The 19,961-nt window shown below is 43.9% G+C and overlaps 1 protein-coding gene across 5 annotated transcripts in view; it reads right to left on the bottom strand.

Annotated features, from left to right (window-relative positions):
• Positions 1–19,961, bottom strand: part of pex5la (peroxisomal biogenesis factor 5-like a) — a 120,230-nt gene that overhangs the window by 50,461 nt on the left and 49,808 nt on the right. For 4 of the 5 annotated variants that reach the window (XM_004570227.4, XM_076880674.1, XM_004570226.4 and 1 more), the window contains one exon: positions 3,554–3,658. The exons of the other annotated variant lie outside the window; for it this stretch is intronic. In XM_004570227.4, coding sequence (XP_004570284.1) covers positions 3,554–3,658 — 105 coding nt within the window. The remainder of the gene's footprint in view (positions 1–3,553; positions 3,659–19,961) is intronic. 5 annotated transcript variants of the gene reach the window in all.

A 19,961-nucleotide genomic window follows, 5' to 3' on the forward strand; every position in this document is an offset into this window, starting at 1 on the left:
GATGCATCAGGTTGTTTACTCGTTACTTTTGTTTCCAAGCAGTTTCTTGTGGGTGGTGATGATCTATTCATCCCAAAGGCTTGTTGGGGTTTTATGAGTCATCGTGATGGCTTTATATGATTTGACTTTAGGCAGCAGAGTCAAAAGTGAAATATTAAAAAAAAAGAATAATTTCTTCCCTTATATATTTGAGTGAAGAATAAAGCTGCCATTATTTCATACTAAAAGCTTGCTACCAGACTGCCTTTGGACAAAAATCATCAATTCAACAGCCCATCGCTCTGTACTTTTCTTGTGATTTGTCCAAGACTGGTTTTATTAATGCTGAAGATCGGTCCTAACAGCTGGCTCTATAATGTGTCTTGTTATAATGACTGGAACTGGATCAGTGGTTAGCACGGCTTCCTCACAGCAACAGGATCCTGGATATTTTTTATTTCTCTGGTTACTCCGTTTTGTCCTGGCATTGAGAGTCATGGTGGGTTAGCTCCGAAACCAAGGTTAACCCTGCCTATTTTGGCCAAGGACACTAATTCAATTTGAATTTTGCTTGTAAATAAAGGTTTGAAATATTCTATCCAGTACAACATTTTGCCTGACTGATTTGTTTTTAGGAGACAGTGTGAAAAAAGTACAACGTAATATTAAAAAAGGAATGTATCCATTTTTTAGGATACTTAAAAAGGTACTTTTTGCACATTGAATCTTACCTTTTTTACTAAAAGTCAATAAAAAATGAACAAAATAACAAAAATAAAACAAAAACTGATAATTAACAGCAGATCTGTTGCACATACAGTAGCACACAGTTCTGAAGATCATCACTGTAGTTTAGTTTTATATGGATGAAGAAATGAGGATATCAGAGCTGTGAATTAAATTAGAGGAAGAGGTGAATGTGACGTCTTGTTTCATGCGGATTCTTTTTCATGTATCATCATAAAGAGTCTGGCTGGTTGAAGCCTGTGTGTGTGTGGCCCATTCAGACATCATGCATCATCTTGGGCTTTCCAAACAAACCTGACCTGACTTGACGTGCGGCTAAAGGGACCACCGGCTGTGGCTTAGCCTCCATCACTTGCTAAGTGACATCAGGCAGGGACACTTCTCAAACTGCTGCCTCAGCCACTGGAGAGCACTTCAATCATGAGTTGAGTCCAGCCGAGTGGAAACAACATCCAGCATTCGCTTCGACGCTGTCATTTAAGATTATTTTACTGGTGATTTTGATTTTGACTAACTGACAATCCAGATATTAAAAAATAAAAATCTGCAGAAAAATTGACTTTTTCATATACACCCTTTAATCATTTTAGCACATAAAATGTTTAAACAACAGTGTGCGAACACTGGGGGGGGGTGTTTGGTGAAGGGTGTGCAAAAAGCAAGCAAAGTGGTTGTTACTGTTACATGTCTGTGGTACTCAAATATGATTTAACTGTTATAATTTGACATATTTTTCTACCTTTTTAAAAAGAGAGGATACAGGAAACTCACTTTCTATACATTATGCAGTGCATGCATGTGTGACCTGCTTAGTATGTATGATGGGCCTCTAAGTTTGTGTCTTTAATTAGTTGTTGTGGCTTTGATCATTTTAATAATTATGTGAAGACAATAGTGAGAAGAGCCTTCATTGGCTTCCAGTGCGTTTTAGAATTAAATTCAAAATGTTACTTTTGACTTGGCCAGACACCGGACTATTTGTCTGACCTATTGCAGCTTTATACGCCCTAGAGCCCTTCGATCAAGCAAACATCTGCTCCTTACATAAGCCTAGGATGGTTCATAGAGGAGATCAGGCATTTGCGGTTGTGGCACTGAAAATGTGGAATGATCTACCTCTCCACATTAGAAAGGCCCCAACTGTTACTCTTTTTAAATCGCATCTGAAAACATATTTTTTTACTCTGGCTTTCGAAACTGTAGGAGAGTTACCAATTCTTTTATCCTAATTTTCTTTTAATTTTCTTACCTGTCGTTGTCGTCAATGTCATTACTTTGTACAGCACTTTGGTCAGCTCCCTATTGTTATTAAACGTGCTTTATAAATAAATAAATGAAATGAGAGGTTTTATATTGTTTTGTTATTGTTTGTTATTTTTGATTCATTTTGAAAGTTGAAGCCTGTGGCCTCATGGAAACATGCTGTCATCATTGCACTGTGAGAAGTAAACCCAAAATGGTAATGACATTTGTGTTCATGTTCTTTTCACTCACTGGGCCTGAAGACAAGATTATTGACATTTGAAGGCTGTAAAATGTAAACCCCCCCAGTCTGAATGTTTTTAGACCATGAATGGTCATCATCAGCTGTTATCAGCCTCGTGCATGTTGCCAGTCGGCGGCCTCCTCCACCTACCAGCACACTCAATAGGCCGTTATCACCTCATTCGCCGGTGGTCGATCAGACTCGCTGAGCATAACTGATGGAGCGTTGCCTGTTTGAAGCAGCAATAAAACTCAATGTAAAGTAGCAGGAGAAATATGAGCTGCTAACATCCAAACTGAGAATAAGTTATTGATCTATTATTTCCATTAATTTGATTTCAGCCTCACTGCAGCATCTTAAATGAGCAGAAATGTCAGATACAGGAAACGTGTGCTAACAATCACTGATTCCTTCCTGACCCTTTACACTTTGGTTTAAGATAAATCTTTAAATCGTACTCTGTTGGTGTCGACTCAGCAAACAATTTGGGGCTATAATTACATCCCCCCCACACTTAAGTGGGAAAATTATATCTGTTGTATGAGAGCTTATCAAACCAGACACTGCATTAGAAAATAAAACAGGAGTAAAGCATGCTACAGCTTATCAAAACATAGACACACACGCAGCAGCAGCACCCACAGAAGCAATCAAGCACAGGGCAACAAAACTCATACTGGCACTTGGTGCATAGACTCCAGCTTTACCACTTAAAAAGCAACAGAGAAGTGAAAAGCTCAGCAATGGCTGCAGTAATTTGCTGCAGTCTTTGGTTCAAAGAACACCACCAACAGCTCAATGCCATGCTGTGTGACATAGCATTTTTTTGGAAATGCATTCACACACTGTTTGTGCTGAGGATTAGCTGCTTATGAGGTGTAAAAAGTTCACGAGGAAGTTTGACTGACCCGATTATGAATGGGACACGAAATTTGTGGTTAATCCCCATACAGTGTTAAATATAGAAGTGGAGGAGCACTATGAGTGTTGCAGAGGCTAATTGGAAAAGATAAAGAGTCGCATGAATAATTGCAGTGAATTTGAGGTTACTTGTGTAGATGGTAACATCATTAGGCTCTGTTTGTACAAACGTAGTGATGCATTAGGTGGGTTTTATACCCCATAGAGCAGCTGGAAATGAAATAATTTTCGCTTCTTTGTTAGATACAACAGTCATAAGGCTCAAGTTAGGAGTTAGTAGACAGGAGAGGTCAGTTATAGGACACTCAAAGCTTTGCTCGTGTTTCAGTGTGACCAACACAGGAGGACTTTCTGCTTTAATCCAGGGGGTGGGTTTGGGATTGGGGGTGGGTGGGGTGTTTCTGAAATGCATCTGCCCACCTTTGTAGTCACTGTGAGGAGGGGCTTCCCTTCTGATGACGCCTTACTTGGTATCTCCTTCAGGACCATGGCAACAGTCTTATCTGCAGCCCTAGAGTCTTTCCCCTACAACAGTGAGATCAACAACGACTTGTGTCAGGACAGTTGGACAACTCAGTGCGACCCCATCCAGGGCATCTTACAGAGCATACTTTACCTTATGATGATGGACAAATACTACAGGCTGTCTGATAATCAACACATCAACTAAAGACATTTCCACAAGACCATGGCAATGAAACGAAGGTCACTGCACGATGTAGAGGGTTGACTGTGGACAGAGATGAGTATGGTTGTCCACAGCAGCACTTCTGCACACTGTGATGATTATAAAGAGCTCATTATACAGAGTGTAAGGCTTTGACTCCACTATGGGTACAACTGCAAGTGCTAATATAAAAAGTTTGGTCTAAAAAATTAAACTGTGTGATGCAATGATTTGTTTCTACACTATTTTCAATATTTCCTCTTCTCCTGCATATATTTAACTTGTTAAGGTGAAAACTACGAAAACTGAAGCCAGCGTGTTAAAATCTGGATACCCACGATAGTAAAATTATTATATAGTAAAAAAGACCAATTGAAAGGATGAAAAAAAGGAAAACAATCATCAATCAACAATCAAGGAAATCATCATTCATCATTTGGATGAGCACGGGGTGGCTGTAGCTCAGGAAGGTTGGTGGTTCAGTCCCTGGCTCCTACTAGTCTGCGTGCCAAATATCCTCGGACATTAACACCAAGTTGCTCTCTGATGCATCCATCGGTGTGTGAATGGTAATTAGAAAGCACTTGTTTGTGTGAATGTTGTACAGAGCGCTTTGGGAGAGCAGAAAAGCGCTATACAAGAATCAGTCCATTTACCACTAACTAGAGTTGGGTGTCCCGAGACCACTTTTACGTGGTCTTGGTCTTGTCTTGGTCTCGCTGTCTCGGTCTTGCTTTCTTAGATCGACATAGTTCTCGGGAGATTTGGAGTCAACCGCCGGCAGAGCTGGGGGGGGGGGGGGCTTACTGAGCTTAAGCATCAGAAGCATTGGGTCTTTTGGAGTGTAATTTGTTTCATCGTTAGATGTCTGACTGACAACTGTTGAGTGAATCAACAAACGGCAAAATGAAAAGCCGAACAACAACAATGCTGTTTCTTTAGAGAGTCTCAGCTTACATGTGTGTTTATTTCATATTTTCAGTTGTTTCCCTCCACGGCTAAATAAATCAGTAATGTACTGATGAACACAACAATGGACATGAGGAGCTTCTTTCAAAGAAAAAACTGGTAGATGTTATTTTATATATTATGCTTTGTATGTTGTTCAGTATATTTCTATGCAAAACAAGAGGAATTTCAATACACAGCAGTATATTCACAGTTTAAACCAGATAGTTACACTTTATGGAGAAAACATAAAAACATTATTTTACTGTTAAACATCAATTTACAGTAAACTTGTTTTGTTTTGGATAAATAAATATTGAAATATCTTTTGAATTAGTTAAATGTCAGAATAAAGAGAGAGAGAGCTTCTATTTTTATCACTTTCATCAAATGTAGGAGTACATATACTCTAAGTTTATTGTTAATTAATAAGAAACTCCAGACGATTCTATTCTGAGCTGAAGAAGCTTCTGATTGGTTCGTAGAGTCCATGTGAGTAAACTGGTGGCACAGCTGTGGATGCATATAAGGCAAAACACAGAGCCTGTTTCTGTGACATGGGAACATCAAGAGATGTCAACCAAAACAGCAGGAACAGAAAATTTGTAAATATCTGGTTTCCACTGTATATTTGATGATGTTGGTGTTTGGTTTGATTGTCAGCACAGAGAGAGAGAGAGAGAGAGAGAGAGAGAGAGAGAGAGAGAGAGAGAGAGGGGAACAGAGAGAGAGGAACAGAGAGAGAGAAAGAGAGAGAGAGAGGAACAGAGAGAGAGAGAGAGAGGAACAGAGAGAGAGAGAGAGAGAGAGAGAGAGAGAGAGAGAGAGAGAGAGAGAGAGAGAGAGGAACAGAGAGAGAGAGAGGAACAGAGAGAGAGAAAGGAACAGAGAGAGAGAAAGGAACAGAGAGAGAGAGAGGAACAGAGAGAGAGAGAGAGAGGAACAGAGAGAGAGAAAGGAACAGAGAGAGAGAGAGGAACAGAGAGAGAGAGAGAGAGAGGAACAGAGAGAGAGAGAGGAACAGAGAGAGAGAGAGGAACAGAGAGAGAGAGGAACAGAGAGAGAGAGAGAGGAACAGAGAGAGAGAAAGGAACAGAGAGAGAGAGAGGAACAGAGAGAGAGAGAGAGAGAGGAACAGAGAGAGAGAAAGGAACAGAGAGAGAGAGAGGAACAGAGAGAGAGAAAGGAACAGAGAGAGAGAGAGGAACAGAGAGAGAGAGAGAGAGAGGAACAGAGAGAGAGAAAGGAACAGAGAGAGAGAGAGGAACAGAGAGAGAGAGAGAGAGAGGAACAGAGAGAGAGAAAGGAACAGAGAGAGAGAAAGGAACAGAGAGAGAGAGAGGAACAGAGAGAGAGAGAGAGAGAGGAACAGAGAGAGAGAAAGGAACAGAGAGAGAGAGAGGAACAGAGAGAGAGAAAGGAACAGAGAGAGAGAGAGGAACAGAGAGAGAGAGAGGAACAGAGAGAGAGAGAGAGAGAGGAACAGAGAGAGAGAGAGGAACAGAGAGAGAGAGAGAGAGAGGAACAGAGAGAGAGAAAGGAACAGAGAGAGAGAGAGGAACAGAGAGAGAGAAAGGAACAGAGAGAGAGAGAGGAACAGAGAGAGAGAGAGAGAGAGGAACAGAGAGAGAGAAAGGAACAGAGAGAGAGAGGAACAGAGAGAATGAGAGAGAGAGGAACAGAGAGAATGAGAGAGAGAGGAACAGAGAGAGAGAGAGGAACAGAGAGAGAGAGAGGAACAGAGAGAATGAGAGAGAGAGGAACAGAGAGAGAGAAAGGAACAGAGAGAGAGAGAGAGAGAGAGGAACAGAGAGAGAGAAAGGAACAGAGAGAGAGAGAGAGAGAGAGGAACAGAGAGAGAGAGAGAGGAACAGAGAGAGAGAGAGAGAGAGGAACAGAGAGAGAGCGAGAGAGAGGAACAGAGAGAGAGAGAGAGGAACAGAGAGAGAGAGAGAGAGAGGAACAGAGAGAGAGAGAGAGGAACAGAGAGAGAGAGAGCGAGAGGAACAGAGAGAGAGAGAGGAACAGAGAGAGAGAGAGAGGAACAGAGAGAGAGAAAGGAACAGAGAGAGAGAGAGGGAGAGGAACAGAGAGAGAGAGAGGAACAGAGAGAGAGAGAGAGAGAGGAACAGAGAGAGACAAAGGAACAGAGAGAGAGAGAGAGAGGAACAGAGAGAGAGAGAGAGAGAGGAACAGAGAGAGACAAAGGAACAGAGAGAGAGAGAGGAACAGAGAGAGAGAGAGAGGAACAGAGAGAGAGAGAGAGAGAGGAACAGAGAGAGACAAAGGAACAGAGAGAGAGAGAGAGAGGAACAGAGAGAGAGAAAGGAACAGAGAGAGAGAGAGAGAGAGGAACAGAGAGAGAGAAAGGAACAGAGAGAGAGAGAGAGAGAGGAACAGAGAGAGAGAAAGGAACAGAGAGAGAGAGAGAGAGAGGAACAGAGAGAGACAAAGGAACAGAGAGAGAGAGAGAGGAACAGAGAGAGAGAGAGAGAGAGGAACAGAGAGAGACAAAGGAACAGAGAGAGAGAGAGAGAGGAACAGAGAGAGAGAAAGGAACAGAGAGAGAGAGAGAGAGGAACAGAGAGAGAGAGAGAGAGAGGAACAGAGAGAGAGAAAGGAACAGAGAGAGAGAGAGAGAGAGGAACAGAGAGAGAGAAAGGAACAGAGAGAGAGAGAGGAACAGAGAGAGAGAGAGAGAGAGAGAGAGGAGCAGAATGAGAGAGGGAGGGAACAAGAGCAGGTGAGACACACCTGTTAGTCACATGGTTGTTTGCCAAAACTCATCAGAACATGTATCCAGTGCCTAGTGTAACTTTTTAGATTCCGTTTGTTATTTTTCAAATTCTATATTTATTAAGTTTTGCAGCTTGTTTGCACAACAAGGATAAATAATTATATAAACGTTTCTGAATCTAAATAGTGGACTTTGGTAGAATTAAAAATAAGTGTAGTGCAGGTCTATGATGATTTTAGTGCTACTATCATCTAGTTCTGATTCTGGTTCTGTTTTGGTTAAATCCTCAGTAGTCCTGATTTTGAACTGTTGTATCCTGTTTTAATTCCGGATCAGTTCTGGGTCTGGTTGAATTGGGGTTTAGTCCCTGTGTCTTGATGCAGCCCCGACTTTGTTCTGCCTCGCTGCTTAATTAAAAAACTAGTTTAAGGTGTCCTGCAGATGTGATATATTGAAATGTGCAATTCACTTGTATTTTTATTTTTATTCCTATTTATTCTATTTATCCCCTTCGTATATTTTATTTATATTGTCTCTGTATTTATATATATGTGTGTGTGTATAACTCTGTAACTTCTGTCGGTGCTGTGCTTTTTTGGAAATCGAATTTCCCAGAGGAACCCACCCGAGGGATTAATAAAGTTCTATCTTATCTTATCTTATCTTATCTTATCTTATCTTATCTTATCTTATCTTATCTTATATATATTTTTCCTATATGAGTGATTCTTTTTTGAACAAAACTCAAAACACAGCGTCCATATTGTGGCCAATCACATGCGAGGATATGGGATAATATCATTATGTGAGAGACACGACAGTCAAGTGGAGCTTGCGCCTGTCCTCTCAGTAAGTGAGTGAGACAGTAGACAGTGATGAGGAGGGCTGTGTGAGTGCATCGCAAAAACACATAAAATGCTTACACCCATAAACGAAGCAGCTTCTGGCTGCAGTTTAAAGACTTTTTTGTCTCAGTCTTGGTCTTGGTCTTGTCTTGGTCTTGATACCCTCTGGTCTTGGTGTTATTATAAATAACCGATGATGACAAAACTAAATAACATAATCAAAAGGTCCACAGTTTGATTGCTGATAAGTTAATATGCCTGTGGAGTATTACTTCTCAGCTTCCTACAGAGTTTATTTTAATGCTTCACGTAGCTGTAGCGGTCAAAGTGTGCACTTGTATCCAGGATCTTTAGCTACACTCAAAGTTACCCTCCGAGCTTAAACTGTCCTAATACCACCTACAACCTCTTGCAGGAACACAACTGTTCGAAGCTCGTCCGATAATTGCTAAGGCTATATTACATAACAGTAAAAACAGATTATATAAGAGGTCAAATTGATTTTCCCAGCCTACTGTCATCCTCTGCACCTTGACTCTATGGCAGCAGCTGTCCTGCAGAAACCAACAGCGACTCGCCCTCATGTCATGTTTTGCCCACTGCCAGAAGACAGATAGTACTGTATGCTATTAATCCCTTTAAGACACACAGATGTCACTGAATCACCACTTCACAGGAGACTACACATTTCATCTCAGGAAATGGCTTTTCTTCCTGCAATTAAATCTGCTGACCAGCAAACGTTCATCACGTTTGAGTTTCTGCATTTTGTCAGGCTGCCTGTTCAGACAGAGGAGAGCACACTAGAAGCCTTTTAGCTAGATCTTATTAGGGCTTTTTCACAATTCCACTTTCCAGTAAAATGAATTAGGCTTTTCTCCCGCTAATTTCCTCAACTGATCATGTTGCAAAATGCATGCGCCTGAGGGAGACGTTCCTTGAAAGCCTAATGCTCTTAATAGAGTCCCAAAAGCCACCTGCTCCCTCTCTCCAGACTTTCTCACTATAACATGTCTTGATAAGACGTTGCCAGCATTTACATGGCCAGAGACGAATCATAAAGGCTTCGATGAAGCCTAAAAAATGTGTTGTTAGTTGTTTAGACCGAATGGCAGGAGATGCAGTTTTGAAATAGCTGAATCTTCTCTCTGTGCAGTGTTTACGTGAGCCAGCAGTAGACGGTCCACCAGGTTTGTGTTCACTTTGTACTGGCTTGCAGACCTTCTGTGCTGTTCAATTTAATTTCTCAACAAGGTGTCAGATTTTCTGTTTTTCTGAATTATTACATGTACGTTACTGTTTTTAGTAATCCATGACTTCAGACAGGGTTCTGATCGCTCCCAAATTAGGAAGCAGTTTCTTCAGCCAATGGCAAAACAAGGAGTCTGTCATAGAAGTTTATTATAGATGACTTGGTTCCCACGGAGCCCTAATCTCAGTGTCATGGAGTCAGTGTGGGATTATATCAGGAGACACCGAGGCTGTCTTTAAATATGAAGAATTAAAAATATTTAAACATATCTGAGCTTAATCAGATGTTTATTAAACAACAATATTTCATATGGGGCTATTAAGGATTTATCTTTCGGTCTAAGACTTTGAAATTTCAGTAAATGGCACAACTATTACATGCTTTAATCAGCCCTCTGAAGTGATCACTGCTGTTCAAACCTGTCTCTAACTCCAAGCAATTAGAATATGTCGTTTTTAATTAACTCCGCCATGGCCGGTTCCAAGCCCGGATGAGAAAGGAGTAGAGTTGGGCGTCGGGCTAGCAACCCGTACCTGTAAAAAACCCTACCGCTACAGAAATGACAAACGAAAGCAGAAGTTTTGGACAATGTGGCTGGAATTCTACTTCAAACAGGATGAGGGTGCTGGAAGAAACCAAAAATGGCATCCAGCGCCCGATGGAAGCATTATTCTCTGCCAAAACCATCACAAGAATTGGGACATGGAACGTTCGCACGTTATATCAGAGCGGACGGCTGGCTCAACTTTTGAAGGAGTTTGAGGATTATCAGCTAGACATCCTTGGAATCAGTGAAATGAGGTGGATAGAGAGTGGCCGAATTATCAGCGATGGCAAGACGATCTTGTACTTGTGTCATGAAGATCGACATTAACATGGAGTGGGGTTCGTATTGAGCAAAGAAGCCGTGAGCGCACTCGTTGTTTGGAAACCTGTTAACGACAGCATCATCACAGCTCGTTTTGGATTTGGACACACCAAGAAGACCATTGTGCAAGTCTATGCACCAACGGACAATACGGAAGACGCTTTCAAGGACAATTTCTATGATCAGCTGCAAGACATCTTTAATGACATCCCGAATTACGACCTTAAGATCCTCATCGGAGACTTTAATGCCCAGCTGGGCGGCGACCGATTGGGATTGAAGACAGTGGTTGGATCGCATGCATCTTCAACGCATCTCAGCGATAACGGCGAACGATTAGTATCCTTCTGCGAGCACAATGGGCTGTGCGTTGGAAATACATACTTCCAGCACCGAGAGATCCACAAGAAGACATGGCGGTCACCGGATGGGCGTACATTCAATGAAATTGATTTTATCTGCATCAGCCAAAAATGGAGGTCGGCTTTGCAAGACATAAGGGCATGTCAAAAAGCAGATGTTGGATCTGACCACCACCTAGTCAGAGCGGAAGTCAAATTCAAACTTCGGAAACAAAGACAGCCCGCACCAAATGCACTGTTCGCAATCGAGAAGCTCAAGGACCCGACCGTTGTCAATGGCTTCACTTTAGAGCTGCAAAATCATTTCACCCTCCTTGGAGAAATGGAAGACGTCGAAGACCTCTGGACTGGCCTCAGGGACGCCACTGTGGAGTCCGCCCAAAACACCATCAGTAGACGCAGAGGAAAGAGAAGCGAACAGTGAATCCAAGGAAGAACATGGGAACTGATCGATGAGAGAAAAATTGCGAAGCTCAAAAGAGAGCAGGCCAAAACCGAACAAGCCAGAGAGGAAGGAACCCGATGCTACGCAGAATTAGATCAGCTAGTGAAGAAAAGCTGTCGGAAAGACAAGAAAGAATGGCTAGAATGAAAAGGTGCCGAAACTCAGGAAGCAGCGGATCGGAATGATTCCAAGACCCTATACCGCATCGTAAACAAGCTTACTGGATCTAGGACCAATGCAAATGTCACAGTCGAGGACAAAAATGGGAAGCTCTCGATCGCCCAAGAAGAGCAAAACAAACGATGGGCCGAACACTTCCAAGAGACCCTTAACCAGCCAGAGTCCACCAAGACATACAATTTCAAGGCGGAGGATTCCCAAGATGAACTTGGGGTCAATACTGGCAGAATCACCATCGAGGAAGTGAAGATCGCAATCACGAGCCTTAAGGACAACATAGTGGCTGGCCTAGGCGAAATACCAGCAGAGCTCCTGAAACACGGCGGCCAAGCCATGGTGGAAGAACTGACGACCCTGTTCAACAAGTGCTGGCAAAGTGGCAGTGTCGGAGGACTGGCGGAAGGGCGCCATAGTCAAGCTACCAAAGAAGGGCCACACCTCCGAGTGCACCAACTGGAGAGGCATCACCCTCCTCTCTGTGCCTGGCAAGGCATTCTGTACCGTCCTCCTTCGACGACTGAGGAGTGCCCTCAACCAACGTCTACTAGAAGAGCAAGCTGGGTTCCGGATAGGCCGATCATGCACAGAACAGATTTTCATCTTAAGAAACATCATCGAACAGTGCGTCAAGTACCGACAACAACTCGCCATCAATTTCGTCAACTTCAAGTAGGCCTTCGATAGCATCCACCACGATTCTCTTTGGCAGATGCGGCACTTGTATGGTGTCCCTACCATCTTCATCAACATCTTCAAGGACCTGTACTTGCGATCATGCTGTTGCGTTAAGACCGGAAATGGCCACACCGACTTCGTCGAAATCACCACCGGCATCAGGCAGGGCTGCATCCTGTCACCTCTACTTTTTCTCGTTGCCCTCGACTACGTCATGCGGCAAGCCGGATGTCAAATGCCGCATTGGAAAGGCAGCTGCGGTATTTCGGAGGATGAACAAGATCTGGTCCTCCCCGACCATCTCCCTCAAGATCAAAAACCGCTTGCTTAATTTAATCGTGATCCCAGCCGCCATTTATGCCAGCGAGACTTGGAAGGTGTCGGCCTGCATCAACACCAAACTCGACGTCTTTCAGCAGCGATGTCTTCGCCGGATTCTGAGGATCCTCTACACCGACCACATCACCAACAAGGAGATCCTGCGAAGGAGTGGCACAGTCAAACTTCACAACATCGTTGCACGCAAAAGGTTCCGACTGGCCGGCCATATCCTCCACATGGATGACGCACAGATTCCAAAAACAGTGATGCGCTTGCAACCCCTGGGCGTTAAAAGACCATGAGGACGTCCCCGCAACACCTGGTGAAGGTCATTCCATCAAGACCTAAAGACATTGAATATAACGTTGGATGAAGCTGAAGCCCGGGCACAAGATCGAGCCTGGTGGCGTTCGTTTGCCGCCCAATATGCCACATAAAGCATGGGAGGATCTAAGTCTAAGTAAGTAAGTTTTTAATTGTTCATCTAAGTCGTGGCAATAAATGAAAAAAAAAAACAACTAACTGAAACACACAAAAACATTATTTACAAAAAAGGCAGTTTGTTTCTCCTTCTAAGGTTACATTTCAGAGGTTAGAACTATATCATTTATAACATTTTTGAACATCTGTAACATTCTTACTGACAGGAGTCCGTTGAGTTTGTACTGATACAGTGGGGGAAATAATTATTTCATTAGTTTGCTCATGTAGTAGTGCAAAAACATTACATAAAAGTTATACTTAAATAGATTTTGGTTGATATTTTTCACTACCACAACAATTACAGACTGTTCAATTCTTGGAAGTAAGCAAAATTACAAATTTAGCCGAGGAATAAATAATAATTACCCCCAGTCAAAGGAGCTTGGAAAGAAAAGCGTCTGGACTTCTTTAAGTTGCTTGAAGACGTTTCACCTCTCATCCGAGAAGCTTCTTCAGTTCTAAGGTCAAATGGTGGAGAGTCCCAGATATAAACCTAGTGGGAGTGACCCCCCACAGAGGGACAAAAGGACCCCTGATGATCCTCTAATCGCCTGAGCCAAGGTGTGAAACTGGGTGTGGGTCCCAATCAGCCAGAGTTTCGGGTGTGTTCATTGTGAAACCTGGCCCCACCTTATCATGTGAATTCCTGAGGTCAGATGGCCCAGGATGTGAGTGGGCGTTAAGGCGTCTGGGAAGGATCTCAAAACTGGATTATAGATGGCAGAGAGTTGGTGTCGTAAACCCCCGCCTCTGTTCAAAGATGGTCGCTCACAGTGGACATAGATGGCTTCTTTCACTCCTCTTTCGAACCATCTGTCCTCTCCTCATCTGTCCTCCAGGTTTCACAATGAACACACCCGAAACTCTGGCTGATTGTGACCCACGCCCAGTTTCACACCTTGGCTCAGGCGATTAGAGGATCATCAGGGGGTCCTTTTGTCCCTCTGTGGGGGGAAACTCCCACTAGGTTTATATCTGGGACTCTCCACCATTTGACCTTAGAACTGAAGAAGCTTCTCGGATGAGAGGTGAAACGTCTTCAAGCAACTTAAAGAAGTCCAGACGCTTTTCTTTCCAAGCTCCTTTGACTACGATGACCTGGATGACTGAGAACCTTCACAGACAATAATTACCCCCACTTTATAGATACAGACAGTTTATGGCCACAATTGTATTTAAGTTGCCTTTTAAATACAAATCATCTCCCACGATCAGGAAAGAGAGAATATAAAAATAACAGTGTGTGATATACTCATATTGGACTTATTGGCTGTTTAGCTGTCTCCATCTACACTCAGATGTAACAATCTGCTAACAATGGCAGGTTTTATTTATTGAGATTTTGCAGTTCAGTGGAAATTATGTTTTTATTTTTGTTTGCCAGCTTTTTATGGCTGGATTATCTGTATTTGAAATGTTCCTGCTGGTATTAATGCCACATGCTGAGTTTAACATTTAAAAACTTTTGTTGAAAATGTCCTTTAACTACTGACAACGTTCTCTGTGGGCAGTTTGAGACTAAATCTTGTGAAACATGATATCCCCCCTAAGCAGTTTAAAATTACACAAGCCTGTGAGCATTAATTATTCCTTATGTAAGTCACTATCTCCTCATTTAAAACCAGATTACACTGTAGTGCGCTGCCAGGTGATGCATCTCATACAACAAAGATAAAGTGGCCTGCAGTAATGAGCAATATTATATTTTGAGTGAGACAATAGTTACTTTTATGTCTTACTTGGCATTCAGTGGACACATTTTACATTACTTTTACACAAAGAAATTCATTTGTTTCACAAAAACTGTTTTAGGAATTAAAGTTTATCACATTAGATTTTTTTCCTTTTATCAATGTTGTGTATGTTTTACACTGTGAGCTCACAGGAGATGATTAAATGACACCATTATATCTCTGGTAGCTCACTGGGACCAGTTTGACTATATGTGAACACTGTGAGTTTTGTAAAACTTTATATCCAACCATGTATTTTAAAATTTACCACAAGCTTTTATGTTCATTACATAAAAAAATATAGAATTTCAAGTTGCAGTTTCCTCTGCGTCTTCCAATGTTATTGATCAGAAGACAGAGGAAAGAGAAACGAACAGTGGATCCAAGGAAGAACATGGGAACTGATCGATGAGAGAAAAATTGCGAAGCTCAAAAGAGAGCAGGCCAAAACCGAACAAGCCAGAGAGGAAGGAACCCGATGCTACGCAGAATTAGATCGGCTAGTGAAGAAAAGCTGTCAGAAAGACAAGAAAGAATGGCTAGAATGAAAAGGTGCCGAAACTCAGGAAGCAGCGGATCGGAATGATTCCAAGACCCTATACCGCATCGTAAACAAGCTTACTTGTGATCGTGGCTCAAGAGTTGGGAGTTCGCCTTGTAATCGGAAGGTTGCCGGTTCGAGCCCCGGCTCGGACAGTCTCGGTCGTTGTGTCCTTGGGCAAAACACTTCACCCGTTGCCTACTGGTGGTGGTCAGAGGGCCCGGTGGCGCCAGTGTCCGGCAGCCTCGCCTCTGTCAGTGCGCCCCAGGGTGGCTGTGGCTACAATGTAGCTTGCCATCACCAGTGTGTGAATGTGTGCGTGAATGGGTGGATGACTGGATATGTAAAGCACTTTGGGGTCCTTAGGGACTAGTAAAGCGCTATATAAATACAGGCCATTTACCATTTACTGGATCGAGGACCAATGCAAACGTCACAGTCGAGGAAAAAAATGGGAAGCTCTCGATCGCCCAAGAAGAGCAAAACAAACAATGGGCCGAACACTTCCGAGAGACCCTTAACCAGCCAGTCCACCAAGACGTACAATTTCAAGGTGAAGGATTCCCAAGATGAACTTGGGGTCAATACTTGTATGTTCATTGCATAAAAAAATATAGAATTTCAAGTTGCAGTATTCTTATTGATAAATCCTGTATATTGAGGGTCCTGCAGTATCTTAGCTGTTCCTAGTACTGTGCTCTTCTGGACAAAGATCTCTGATGTTGTTCCTGGGATCTGCTGGAGCCACTCACCTAGCTTGGGAGTCACTGCACCTAGTGGTCCGATTACCACTGGAACCACTGTTATCTTCACCCTCCACATCTTCTCCAGCTCTTCTCTGAGCCCTTGGTACTTCTCCAGCTTCTCGTGTTCCTTTTTCCTGATGTTGCTGTCATTTGGCATCACTACATCTATCACTGTTTCTCAGTTAGCGTGGATGTTGGGTGTCAAAGATCCCATAGGTCCCTCATCCCACTCATGTAACCTCTTCTGCTTGGGTTAATATAGTAGCATTCCAACAGTGACCTATTTTTCCTCTCTTGCCCAACGATGCCCTTCTCTCTGTTGGAGTAGCCCACTTCTCATCAGGGTGCCCTGGTTCCTCATCATCTGACGCAGACCTTTTTAATCCGGGCAAGTCCGAGCGAGTATGGCTTCATATAAATAAAACACCCAGCACGCCCCTGCGGGCGGTTTATCCTTTAAGCTCAGGTCCTCTACCAGAGGCCTGGGAGCTTGAGGGTCCTGCGCAGTATCTTAGCTGTTCCCAGGACTGCGCTTTTCTGGACAGAGATCTCCGATGTTATTCCCGGGATCTGCTGGAGCCACTCGCCTCGCTTGGGAGTCACCGCACCTAGTGGTCCGATTACCACGGGGACCACTGTCACCTTCACCCTCCACATCCTCTCCAGCTCTTCTCTGAGTCCTTGGTATTTCTCCAGCTTCTCGTGTTCCTTCTTCCTGATATTGCTGTCATTCGGAACCGCTACATCGATCACTACGGCCGTCTTCTTCTGTTTGTCTACCACCACTATGTCCGGTTGGTTAGCCACCACCATTTTGTCCGTCTGTATCTGGAAGCCCCACAGGATCTTAGCTCGGTCATTCTCCACCACCCTTGGGGGCATCTCCCATTTTGATCTCGGGACTTCCAGGTTATAGACCCCAGCCTCTATGGATCTTGTACTCAGAGCTTGTTCTTGTGCTGCCATGATTAGTGCCTCTGTGCTGTCTTTCAGTCCAGCTTTGTCCAGCCACTGGTAGGATTTCTGGATATCAGCCACCTCCTCTATCTGCCGGTGGTACATACCATGCAGGGGCCTGTCCTTCCACGATGGTTCCTCGTCTCCCTCCTCTTTCTTGGGTTTCTGCTGCCTGAGGTATTCACTGAGCACTCAGTCAGTTGGGGCCATCTTCCCAATGTATTCTTGGATGTTCGTTGTCTCATCCTGGACTGTGGTGCTGACACTCACCAGTCCCCGGCCCCCTTCCTTCCGCTTAGCGTACAGCCTCAGGGTGCTGGACTTGGGGTGAAACCCTCCATGCATGGTAAGGAGCTTTCTTGTCTTAATGTCAGTGGCTTCTTTCTCCTCCTTTGGCCAGCCTATTACCCCAGCAGGGTACCTGATCACGGGCAGGGCGTACGTGTTGATGGCCCGGATCTTGTTCTTACCATTCAGCTGACTCCTCAGGACTTGCCTGACCCTCTGCAGGTACTTGGTGGTTGCAGCTTTTCTAGCGGCCTCTTCGTGGTTCCCATTTGCCTGCGGGATCCCCAGGTACTTGTAACTGTCCTCTATGTCTGCAATGTTGCCTTCTGGTAGTTCAATCCCCTCAGTTCTGACTACCTTCCCTCTCTTTGTTACCATCCGACTACACTTCTCCAGTCCGAACAACATTCCAATGTCATTGCTGTATAGCCTGGTAGTGTGGATCAGTGAATCGATGTCTCGTTCACTCTTGGCATACAGCTTGATGTCATCCATGTACAGGAGGTGGCTGACAACTGCTCCGTTCCGTAGTCGGTATCCGTATCCAGTCTTGTTAATGATCTCACTGAGGGGGTTCAGGTCTATGCAGAACAGCAGTGGGGACAGAGCATCTCCTTGGTAGATCCCGCACTTGATGGTGACTTGTGCTATGGGCTTGGAGTTGGCCTCTAGTGTTGTACGCCACATCCCCATTGAGTTCCTGATGAAGGCTCTCAGGGTCCTGTTGATCTTATATAGTTCTAGGCATTCCAGTATCCAGCTGTGGGGCATTGAGTCATAGGCCTTCTTGTAATCAATCCAGGCAGTGCACAGGTTTGTCAGTCTGGTCTTGCAGTCTCGGCTGACTGTTCTGTCTACCAGTAGCTGGTGTTTTGCGCCTCTGGTATTCTTGCCAATTCCTTTCTGTGTCTCGCTCATGTATTGGCCCATGTGCCTGTTCATCTTAGCCGATATGATGCCTGACAGGAGCTTCCATGTAGTACTGAGGCAGGTTATTGGTCGGTAGTTGGAGGGGACTGGTCCCTTCTTGGGGTCCTTGGGGATCAGGACCGTCCGGCCTTCAGTTAGCCATTCCGGGTGTCTCTCGTTAACTAGCAGCTGGTTCATTTGTGCTGCCAGACGCTCGTGGAGTGCAGTCAGCTTCTTCAGCCAGTAGGCGTAAACCATGTCGGGCCCTGGTGCTGTCCAACTCGTTATACTGGAGACCCTTTCTTGGATATCTGCCACTGTGATGGTTACTGGACCCTGTTCAGGGAGGTTGCTATGGTCTGCCCTCAGATCCACTAGCCACCGAGCATTGCCGTTATGGGTTGCGTCCTTCTCCCATATGCTCTTCCAGTATTGCTCTGTCTCCAGCCTTGGTGGTGCTGTTCTCTTATTGGTAAATGGCCTGTATTTATATAGCGCCTTACTAGTCCCTAAGGACCCCAAAGCGCTTTACATATCCAGTCATCCACCCATTCACACACACATTCACACACTGATGATGGTAAGCTACATTGTAGCCACAGCCACCCTGGGGCGCACTGACAGAGGCGAGGCTGCCGGACACTGGCGCCACCGGGCCCTCTGACCACCTCCAGTATTGTTCCCTTGCCACTGAGAGTACACCTTTGCTGGTTCTGTGGAGAACAGCTGGTTTATTCTCCTGCCTTCTATCTCTCTGGTGTACCTCCTCAAGCGGCTGGCCAAGGCTGTGAGTCTTTGCTTGGCAGTTTCCAAGGCCTCAGGTATGGACAGTTTGCTGTATTTCTTATGCACCTTCTTTGCCGCACCTTTCTGCAACTCCGTTAGTTGGCTAACCTCCCTCCGTGCTACTTTGATCTTAGCCTCTAGCCTCCTTCTCCATGGAGGGTACTGCCCTTTGTGGCTATTCAACTTGTAGCCAAGCATCTCACTGATCACTGCTGCCGTATTGTAGATCAGCTTGTTAGTGTCGGTAATCGTGGTTGTAGGTATTGTCCGTAGTGCTGCATTAACATCATCTAACAGACCTACTGAAGGTACTTCACGTAATCTTGGTAACCGGCTACGGGGGATCCAGGTTTCAAGCTTGGCCATGATCCTATTTTTCAGGTATATATATAAATATAAATATCTCCCTCACCAAAATACATGACTACACAATTTGTGTATTTATTTTAGAAGTGACTTTTTTTTATATTTGCATAAACTCACCCTGGGTCAACACACCTGATTCAAATTATTAGTTCATTCCCAGGCCTCTGGAGAATTTCAAGACATGTTGAGGAGGTCATTTAAATCAGCTGTGTTGAGTCAGGGACACATTTAAAACCTGTAGGACACCGGCCCTCGAGGCCTGGAGTTGGACACCTCTGGTCTATGGGGATTAAAAAATTTTTTTAAACAGCATTAACGACCCTTCATTACTTCAATTTCCTTCTGTTTAGCGTTGGCTTAATTTGTCAGGTTGCTGCTTGGTATAAGGGCTGTATTGGTGTGGTGGTTTCAGTGTTTTTTTTTTGAGGAAATTTGTTTTGAATTCCTATTTTAAAATAACTATTTATTAAGGAAATACTAGAGAAAATCTATAAGGTTAAATGGCGACAGCAGCATATAAGAGCAGAGAAACATTTTTAGATAAAAAGTGCAAATAGTCACTTTTATCAACCATTGGTTGATGAAAGTTTCACTGAGATATCACAGATATATTCAGATATGGTGATAAATAAGGACATAACATCAATTCTTTACTTTATGGTCAGAAACGTGGACACAGCTTGTGTGCCATGTTAGCCACATGGTACAGTATGAAGTAG

The sequence above is a fragment of the Maylandia zebra genome, linkage group LG23, assembly GCF_041146795.1.
Source record: "Maylandia zebra isolate NMK-2024a linkage group LG23, Mzebra_GT3a, whole genome shotgun sequence".
NCBI lineage: Eukaryota > Metazoa > Chordata > Actinopteri > Cichliformes > Cichlidae > Maylandia > Maylandia zebra.